The sequence below is a fragment of the Rhipicephalus sanguineus genome, chromosome 9 (genome assembly GCF_013339695.2).
Source record: "Rhipicephalus sanguineus isolate Rsan-2018 chromosome 9, BIME_Rsan_1.4, whole genome shotgun sequence".
NCBI lineage: Eukaryota > Metazoa > Arthropoda > Arachnida > Ixodida > Ixodidae > Rhipicephalus > Rhipicephalus sanguineus.
Window position 1 is genome coordinate 100,006,650 of NC_051184.2, and position 10,623 is coordinate 100,017,272.

Here is a 10,623-nt window from a genome sequence, read left to right on the forward strand (position 1 = left end):
ACATCTGGCGTTCTTTCGTTTTGCTTTTACAAAACATCTGGCGTGTTTTGTTGGTTTATTTCATCAATCAACGGCTTTTTGAACAAAATCTTTATTGTTTAATCACGCACAGCAGAATTCTCACCAGACACTACCTTGGAGGTGAAGAATGGCTGCTAATGGGAATGAGAGACAGAATAAGTCGGCTTTTAGCTAACGCTGCGAATTTTTTATTGTTCAACAACGCACAGGAAAAATCTCCCACCGGCACCACCTTGCAGGTCAAAGCGTAAGACTGGTTACATACTACGCTACGAGGGACGAACGGGTGCCGCTGTAAGGAGCTTCGCCCCTAAAAGTTGGGCGAGTTGGTGTTGGTTCATGATAAACTGAAGGGCGCGATAATACGGTACACAAGGAAGTAATACACGGGACGACGCGCTGGGCCCTACTAAGATGGCTGGGCCCGCCATCTTAGTAGGGGCACGATAAACCACCGGCGTTTGGCGAAGAAAAGCGAGCGTTTTCCTCGCACGCCAGACGAGTTTAATATGGCAACTTTTACGGGTCAGATACTGCTCCAAGTGTGTCATTGTGTTGCTAGTTTTCGAAAATGAGCCTCAAAGTCATGGCAAATTATATTGGTGATCAATCGCCAATACTCCTCTCAACGGGTTACTTTTGTCGGCAACAACAATTTTTTATTTTATATTTAACGTCGTATTTACACTAACAGATCAAAGCCATTTGATCTCTAAGTAGGCACCACTAGAAAAGAGCATGTTTCGGGGCTCTTTAGTGGGCAAAAGCTGGCTTCACTTTTGCTGGCAAGGCGTTGCAAGACCTTCCACTCCATAATTTTTAAATGCGAATGCATTTCTTAGTCGGGCTATGTCAGGTGTCGGTATCCGCGCGCCTCTCCGCTCTCACTCCCTCTCCCATAGCAACAGCTGCGGGCGCGCGCGCTCATCCTCGCCCCTAGCAAACGGAGCAGGTGGTGCGGGCGGAGTAGCGGAGAGTCAGTGGAGAGGAGGAGCGCGCTCTGGCGTGTGAGGGCGCTCGCATCGCGGGAGCTCAGCGGAGCTCCCGCGTGTGTGGAGAGGGTGTAGGAAAGGGTAGGTGCAGTGCTTCGCCGCTCCTTCTCTCGCCGTTGCGCTCTCTCTCCTCCCTGCGCCACCGCCTCAATGCAGTGCGTTTGAAACGCGTTTTTAGCGTTTGCGCTGCCTTGGCACAGCCTGAAAACAGCGCGCTCTAAACGCGCATGTGTTGCATTGAAGGCGGTGGCGACATCCCTGAGGTGATTACGAACGCACGTAGGAAGCGTTCGTTGAAAGAGGCGCCCAAAAGGGAGACACTTGAGCGCGTCGATGTGTCCAGCTTTACGCCATTGAAATTACTACGCCGTGTACTCTCGGCGCAAGAAATGCATTCGCACTTCCTCACGATTACCTTCGGGGAGGTGGGGGCATTTTTTTTAAACCTCCTTGGTGCTCGCTCTGCACAACCGTTCACCGGCCACTCCGTATAGATAGGCACTGGATCTGAACCTGCAGTTTAGTGCCGCTGGAAGATTTCTCTTGTGCGTAGTTGAACTATAAAGATTCGCGGCGTGCACGTTAACTAAAGGCGGACTGCGGGTGTCTGTGTCTAATCTTGCTTCTGTCTCTCATTCCTCATTGGCCGTGATTTTGCTGTGAGAAGCAATGGCGCACACAATTCAAGACACTGCATGCGCCGCCCCTCCATAGGATTCACGTTAGTAGAGCTGAAACACTCTTCCCTACATGCCTCGCCCATCCCCAATTTTTTGGGGACGTGCGAAGCACTGCAAGTGTCGAGCACTGACAGTTGTTAGTTTGCTCTCGTCCTGTGTGTGGGTTATTTTCGTGCGTAGTTTGTGCTGTGCCAGGGCACTGCAAGTTTCGAGCTGCTTCGCGTTCTTCGTGTGACATTCCAATTTGTTGATATCCAATTCATTGCTTGGCGCTTGCTGTGAAGCTGACTTTCTTTTCCGACGATACCGTTGCTGTCGAAAGCTAAGAGCGTTGGTTGCTGCTGTAGACACACTCTACTTGGCCAACTCGTCAACGCAGATGCTAAGGAGACGCCGTGCAGACGACGAAGCGCGGAGGAGTACATTTTGAGGGGTGCTGGCTGTTCTCATTGGCTAAGGAGCCCTGTAGCTTCCACAGTGCTGAAACCAGCTTGTGGAATGGAGTATACAATATACTGTCGTTTAAGTCGGTTCTGTTCTGATCTACCTTGCTTGTTGTGGTGAGGTTGAGGTGTATAACACAGCGGCTGCTACATTCCTCTATACTCTGCAGCACTGCAGCGCCCGTGTCGCGTTTCTCTTCGTGTCTCGTCCCACTGCGCCGGTCGACCAGAATGAACTAGTACCAACTCGCACAACTCTCCACTCTGCTTACTGAAAACAAGGCATATCCAGCTAAAACACAAAGGAACCCCTATCGGAAAATACAGCGTTTCCAGTGCCTAGCAGTGCCTTTGAGCGCACTGGTTGGCACAGCAAACGCTGTGCCAACCAGCGTGTCCTGTGCCAATTCTGGTTAACCTCCCTGCCTTTCTCTCGTTTTATTATCTCTCTCTCTCTTTCTCTGTGCCAGTGTACTACAGCGCGCTTGGAGGCACTGGGACAGACTGTACAGCGTGGCCAGTGCCACCAGTGAGCTGAAAGATGCTGGGAATACTGCACAATGTGGCCTATTATCTTACAGCCTTCTGGTAGTATGCGAGGGATTTCTGGTCAGCTGCCAGATCGTAAAAAGATCACGTGCTACGTGACGCCGAAAGGCAGAAAAATAGTGTTCCACATCCGCCGTCATGGTTGCGATCGGCGCTGACTAACACTCATAGGTTGGAATGCACATACATACCTTATAAAGTGGACGGGGGGATGACCGCCGCCGTAGCTCAGTGGTACAGCATCGGACGCGTTATTCAAAGGTCACAGGTTCGGTCCCTGCCGGCGGCAAGTTATCTTTTCGTGCACTTTAGTTTCTTCACATTTATGTCACAGAGATTACAAATAACATCCCCTATACTTTCCTTGGCATTATTGCCTGTTAGTGCTCATTAATACTGACAATCACACCGGCACTATGACATTCGCAAGTTGAACAGGGACCTTTTCAAGATCAACAAGTTTACACCCGGGTACGCGCGTCAATCACTTTCACTGACAGACGCCGCGGTGAAGATCGGGTCCGCCGACCACGTTTGCTCTATGAGCTTAATCCGCAGACTATGCACACACGTACGAAGAACTAAAGTTTGTATTATCACTTCGCCACGACGTCTCGCGTTCCATTTCACCGCGTTTACGACGTACTACTCACAGCCATGAAACAAGCGCCCCTGGTGACATTTGCGCTGAGAAATGTTACTATATAGTAGTACGTGGAGACATTGTTTCTATCAATTCGTCACTGCAGAAAAATCTTCAGGCGTGTAATGTAAGTAGCAGTAACCTGTTCATTCATTTATCTGTAATATTCCAGAGAAGCGAAACGAGCTACACAAGAGTGCTGCGGTGCGCCCTTGTTGGAAATTTCCATGCTGCCGGTGGAACAAAGGAACTGGCCCAAAAGAGGACAAACGCCCATGATCCCGCCTGTGGCAGGCGCCATGTTCAGTTGGAAAAGAGATAGCGCGACAACCATATTTACGTCGCTGCACTGTTGAAATGTTGACTGAGTGGCGGTGCTGACGCGTTCACGCGCGGTTTAGCTTTAAAACCGCCGCAGCTGCCGCACATGCGTCTGTGACGCCATGCTCGTTCTAGTAGCCGTTTTTATCAACGCTGCTATCGTGCGCTCCGCATGGTCTTCTTGTCATGACCACCATAGTGCGAGCTGGGAGCAAGCTCGTGTTCCCGAGAAGCACGGGCCATCCTTCATAGCACCCCTGATTCGTTACGCACTTCTATTTTTCTTCTTTCTCACCAATCAAGTGAGTGCGGTCGTGCGTGAGTGTAACCTTTGTGTCAGCCTCCTTGAAATCCATGCGAAAAATACCGATTATTCAACAAAAAAGCCGCATTGATACAATTAATGGCTAAACTTGTTAGCGGTTAATCGGTAACCAATTAATAAAGCCAATCAGCCATCCCTAGGCCAGAACGTTACTTCACGGCAGATAGTCGGTCTCCTACTGCCTTTGGAATTGTCGGTGACTTGGACACCATTACGTCAATCACCTGCGAACCTTCGCCGTTCCAACGCTAGCTTTCCGAACAACCACGTACACGCCGTCGATCATGACGTAACGTGTGTTCAGTTTTTCGGTCAACGGTTACAGGCAAGAGCGGGGTCGCACAATTAGTCAAAGAACGCTGGCGCATTACACTAGAGACGATTTTTTTAGAGTGCTACTTTCCATTACAGTAGAGTCGATTTAGAGTGCTACTTTCCAGCTCAATATAGCACTATCGTGTGCTGTGGAAGACTACTATGGCACATTTACATTAGCCGATCAAGGCCGTAATGAGCTTAGAAAAAAATCACAGCATATCCACGGGGTGAATGATGATGAGTGGGGCGAAGCTACGGAGGGAATCATCTGTAAACCGTGAAACTCTTCCGTGAAATGCGCCCAGTACATAATATAAAGAGTGTGAAACATCGTGTATATATTAAACATCAAACTTTTATTGTACTGTTGGTTTACGTGGTCCCTTCATTATCACTTGTGATCGGTGAAATGCAAGGAAGAAGTCCGCTCCCGGGCGAAAGAGCGCCAAGAGCGACCGCATTCCCCGCTCGCCCTGTGCGAATTAAAGGCAAGGCTAGAGGGAAGACAGGACGCGCGTTCCACGACGCGAGTTCCACGACGCGAGGTCGGTAGCATGCCCAACGAAAGCCAACGGAACGCGATCGTGCAAGTGCTCCGGCTTCGCATCGCCTCATGGTTCCATTTAGCGTCCCAAAACCAAACATATTGCTCAAGGTGTGCCTTGCGTTTTTCGTAGAAATAATTTCTTTATCATGTACATTAAGACGAAAAGTTGAAAGCTCACTAGAGTGTATCGCCCGCAAAGTATGTCTTTTAGTGTGATTTAACTCTCGTACGGCAGGGTCCTCGCGCCGTTGCCGGTCCACCTCGCCCGTTGACGATCGGGCGAGGTGGCTACATACAGCTACTACTACTACACTTTAAGAAAAACATCTGGCGTTCTTTCGTTCTGCTTTTACAAAACATCTGGCGTCTTTCGTTGGTTTATTTCATCAATCAACGGCGTTTTGAACAAAATTTTTATTGTTTAATCACGCACAGGAGAAATCTCACCAGGCACTACCTTGGAGGTAAACAATGGCTGCTAATGGGAATGAGAGACAGAAGAAGTCGGCTTTTAGCTAACACTTACACTTCTACTTCTACTAACGTTTCCTACTGGAACATGCCAATGGCTGCTAATGGGGAATGAGAGACAGAAGAATTCGGCTTTTAGTTAACGCGCACGCTGCGAATTTTTTATTGTTCAACAACGCACAGGAGAAATCTCCCACCGGCACCACCTTGGAGGTCAAAGCGTAAGACTTGTTACTCACTACTACGACCACGACGACTACGAGGGACGAACGGGTGCCGCCTTAAGGAGCTTCGCCCCTAAAATGCTTCACGATTTATAGTACAATACGTACTCTACTCTTGGAGAGCACTACGCCGTCCCAAATATAAAAAAGCACATTCAGTTACGATACCTTGCTACCACGGTTCCGTCAATGGAGCCAAAGAATAACGTGCACACGTAGGCCAAGTCATATGAAAAGCCCACGTGCTCTATCTGGTTACATCGAAGAGTTATGCTGTCCCTTTAGGTAGCCTTAATGTAAACCTACACAATAAAAAGCGCTGATGAAAGTATGCTGCCGCTCCTCTTTATCTTTTAAACGAACGACTGCAAGTTAACGAAAATACCTGGGAGGGTACGGCTAAGTGTCTGCTGCGAGTGCTTTACAAAACTAGGGGCATATTCAACCAAAACAAGCACTTACAGGAATGAATGAATCATATGCACAGGCGAAGTGGTCGAACCGTGTGTTCTGCGCTTTCAAGTAACACGGCCCGATCACTCAAGTTAAAATTATGCTCACTTAGCCCTGAGGTTCGCATGCGGCAGGTATGGTAAGCGTTGTGTCGTCTCTATGTAGTTCATCTCACAAGCTACTTTCAGCACTGTGGAGGCTACGGGGCCATTTCGACAATAAGAATAAAGGAAATTCCTCACAATGAGTTCACCCGCGCCACGTCGTCTGCTCAGCGTTCCCAAAGCGTCGGCGCTCACGCGTGGGGCAAATAAAGCAAGTACACAGCAGCAACCAACGCTCTTGGCGTTGGGCAGCAAAGGTAGGGCTGGCAAACAATAACATGGAGGCACCCCTCGAAGCTGGGTTATTCCGCCTCGAAATTATAATGTCGCAGTCGTGGGCTGTGTGGCCTATACCTTCTAAGCCTATGCTTGGGTTTGCGTTATACGCGCATTCTGACGCTTTGACAGCGATGTATTTGTGGCAATTTTGCACCGTTTCCAAGATGAAGTCTCAAATTATCGACAGGAAGCTTAGCAGGCGTGGCTGAGCAAGCAGCTGATCTCAGGGATAAGGACAAAGCATACCTCACACTTTTTCTTAGCAAGAGATGACGCAAAGCGATAGCCGATTCCACCGTTTACTTAGTGCTGTCAGGACCGTGGTAATTATGAACGGACAGTTCTGGTCGAATCGGACGGTCGCGTCTGCATATGTGCTGCCGTGTTGTTTCACTACCGCAGTGACCGGCGATTACTGATACAATAATGCAAGGCGTATGACGTAAATATTACGATTTTGATTAGCTTATAACATATCGCTGATACGTAGCACGTACCGAAGAAATGCAGTAAGCTTAACTTTGCGAATTATATTGATATCACAAATTAAACTATATTGTGCTGACAAGTATGTAACTTGCTCATACCTCGTAGTTTACACCCTACTACACCCAGCCTGCGAGAGAGAGTATACGCCTTGTGCACCGCCTAAAGATGCGCCACTGATAGCCACCTAGCGGGCGCCGCCGACAGTACGTGCGGGAAGCCGAGCAGACGACAGCGCTTTGCACAGCTTTGGTGTGAGGAGATGGATGAAGTTCGCGGCTGCTATTTCCCCTTCGTGTAGGTGTTAGCCAACTAATTCTGCACTGGCAGCTGCAGGAAAGGCGCGGGCCTCTACGAAAGTGGACTTGTGCACGATGTTTGTCACGAACGAGCGCTTAACTAAACGCACATCACCGATTTAGAACGACGGCATGAAAGCCTGGTGCCGACGGTTCGTGCGCGACAGAGCGCGCGCATCGAAAAAACAAGTATAAAAAGGCGCCGAGAGCGCGCCTTACCCTCTCCGCAGAAGACGCCACCGACACAGCCAACGCACTCGAAAGATCGGGATATTCGAGAAAGCAAAGCAGCGCCAGCGGCGCCACTGATTCCGCAGACGAATCGGTGAGAGAATCTCGCCCTTTTCCTAGGTTTCGCTGTGCTACGTTCTGGTTGGCGGCAGTTGGGAGTCGGACTGTTGAACTTCCTTGAGCCGCTGAAGCTGAACAGCATCACTGAAATGCTCACAAATGTTGTTGAGCACGCAGCATGCGCGAATCACGAGGCGAGCATTTGCAATGTCGCATTCCATTCTCTTCGACCTGAAGCGAAATATTGCCTTAAGTCTTCCAAAGGCGTCTTCCACTACACGTCTCACTCTGCTGATGTGGTAATTGAAATTTTTCTGCTCTGCACTAAGTGGGGTGTTGTGTCCAAATGGCTCGATGAGGTTAGGTGTAAGTGGGAAGGCATGTTCACAGAGCACCAGAGGTGGCACGACAACGCCTCCTATTCTAACAACCGGAGCCTTGAAAAGTGGTTCCTCAATCGTGCCGTAGAGGCTCGACATTTGATACACATGAGAGTCGTGGCATCTTCCAGGGGCACCAACATTTATAAAGCTGAAACGGTACTTGTGGTCTACAAGAGCCAGAAGAATAATGCTGTACCTGTAAAAATGAACACAAGAGTCAAAGTCGGTAAGAACACTTCTTTTGTTTAAAAAATGCTAGCGATGTTGACGTAAATACTATATCAATGTAGTGAGAACAAATGATGAACAGATTGCCAAGGCACAAGGGTAAAACATTACACCACCTCCCCCTAAAGGGGAACATGAGGCGATGCGAAGCCGGAGCACTTGCACGATCGCGTTCCGTTGGCGTTCGTTGGGCATGCTACCGACCTCGCGTCGTGGAACGCGAAGAGGGACGCTACGCGCGTCGTATCTTCTATCTAGCCTGGCCGTTAATTCTCACAGGGCGAGTGGGGAACGCGGTCGACAGGCGGGCGAGAGGGGGGCAGCGTAGGAGTGGAGAGAGAAGGGGAGGGGACGCGCATACGCTCGAGCTCATCGCGGCGTTGCGCAGGAGAGAATTTCGGCATGTCTAGCCCGCGTTTCAGAGGAAGAGTGGAAAGGGGGAGGGGTATGGGAGAGGGGAGGGGAGAGGGTGATTGGAGAGGGAAAGTGGAGAGGAGGTGTGTGGAGAGGGTATGCGCATGCGCAGTAAGGGTGGTCACGCCGCACACCACCACCACCAGATTGAGCTCCGCCTTAAGATACTTCGCATCTAAAAAATGGACATGTTATCTTAGACCATTCAGAGGTGGAAGTCGTCTACACACATACGTGTCATCTATGCGGCTTTCCTCTAACATCGGGTAAACTATCTCGACCACATTGTATGGTCGTCTTGGTTACTATAATGCTTCGCAGCATTTTACGGCTTTTGCAAGCTACCATTGCCAGTTCTTATTTGACGTTTCCAATTATAAGAAAATTTTTCGGCTGCTTCAAGGCCTAAAATGTGATTTGCAACAAACGTCTCATTTGACGGCAGTTACTTTCGTGCACAATTACTTTTTTTCTGAGTAGGCTTTGTTATTTTCTCGAAATCTTGTAGCGAGGATTTCTGCATTGGATCTCTGTAATTGCAAGAAACGTACTCGGGTGCACATTCTAGGGAGAAACTGACGTTGCTGGAGACCAATTTGCGAGCCATACAGGTAGCTTCTAAATTATAATCCGTACACAAGGAAAGGTTCACATGCGGCGTATTTCTCGGATGTTTAGGTGCAATGCCTTATGCGCGAAGATTAATTACCAAAGCGACCAAATCAACTTACCACCCCTTGTAGTTGTAATAATCAATGGCATGTTCTTGTGGCGGCGAAACTGGGAAGTGGCAGCCGTCGAGGGCTCCTACAGCTTGTGGAATGTCACTGACGGCCATGAATTCCCGAATGTGTTCGGCCATCTCAGATGGACTCGGCATCTTGATCCAGTCGCTTTCCTAGACAGAAACGATGGCTTCGCAAAACTCCTTGTAAATGCCGTTCACCGTCGATCGCCCGACACCGAAAACGCTGGCCACGACTCGGTCGTCTGCCACGGAGCACAGTTTGAATAAGCCGATGGCCACCACCTTTTCAACCGCAATGCACTCGCGCATATTAGTTGTGACCCTCTCTAGCGAAGGGCGTAGGCTGTCCACAAGGAAACGGAAGGTGGCTGGGCTCACTCGGAAACACTGCTTAAAGTGGCCGTCGCCTAATAACGGCAATGTGTCTTCGAACCAGCGTTCGTTGCGCACATAGGCCCACCTTTCGCGGTTGATGGCTCGAGGGGACTGTGCGGAAGCACTCAAAATGAAGCTGTTCATGACGAGTCTTTGTTTGAGGCTCATCACTCTTGCCTTCGCAGCGTTTAGCTCATCTTCGATGGCGCCGAGGGCGACAAGTGTCAGGCCCAACTCAACTATTGCTTTATCTCTTTCTCTCCGCTGATCCATCGCAGGACCACGATGAAACGCGGCACGCCGTCACTGACCCAGCTAGACGCAGTCATGTAAAAAGCACGGCAAAAAACAAGAACAACAAACCACCGACTGTTCAGAGTTGCCAGACGAATTTAGGTTGCTGCTAAAAGCGCAAAAAAGCTAAGGAAAATTACGCATATTCACATTATAAGCCATCAGACAATAAAAAATGTTTTTTATGCTCCGGCATCGCTGAATGTGATGTACATGCGCAGATTCTTTTTAATATTTGCAATCTTGCTGCTTCCACAAACAGCGCCATTTTTTCCGCAGCGTTCTTCTGAGGAACCACCTAAAGAAGTAGTCCAGTGCCGTGTGTCATCGGCGCAACTCCTTTCTGCAAATGGTCCCTTTAGGCAATACCATTTCGCGCATTACTTAACCGGGGCAGTTCATTCATGTCCCACGAAAGAATACGCAACGTACTTAAGAAGCGAAGTGTTTAAAGAAAATCACCACCATATCCACGAAGTGAATAATGCTAGAGGAGCATGCTCGGAGATGACGGGGTAACCTGCGAATCCACTGTACACATTCCTCTACCATCATATATAGACGTGACAATGTGGTGCAACTGTGGCCGAACGTGTGGTCGAAGAAATCGCGCTTGAAGCGCGCGTCGGCCCCGCCAACCTCAGGTAGCGACCGCTTTGACGCTTAGCCGCGGCATCCCGCGCCCGCACTTTTTCGGGGTTCTCTTGCCGCCGATTCCGTGCGGCTTCTGCTTCG

General features: G+C 49.4%; 1 protein-coding gene across 1 annotated transcript; it reads right to left on the bottom strand.

Moving 5' to 3' along the window:
• Positions 1–7,517: 7,517 nt before the first annotated feature.
• Positions 7,518–10,246, bottom strand: LOC119405765 (uncharacterized). Its single transcript, XM_037672600.1, has 2 exons — positions 9,203–10,246; positions 7,518–8,025 (listed from the first exon to the last, which is right to left on the bottom strand). Exons 1-2 carry the CDS (start codon positions 9,349–9,351, stop codon positions 7,518–7,520), a joined length of 657 nt encoding a protein of 218 aa, XP_037528528.1. The 5' UTR covers positions 9,352–10,246.
• Between the last annotated feature and the right edge of the window lie 377 nt (positions 10,247–10,623).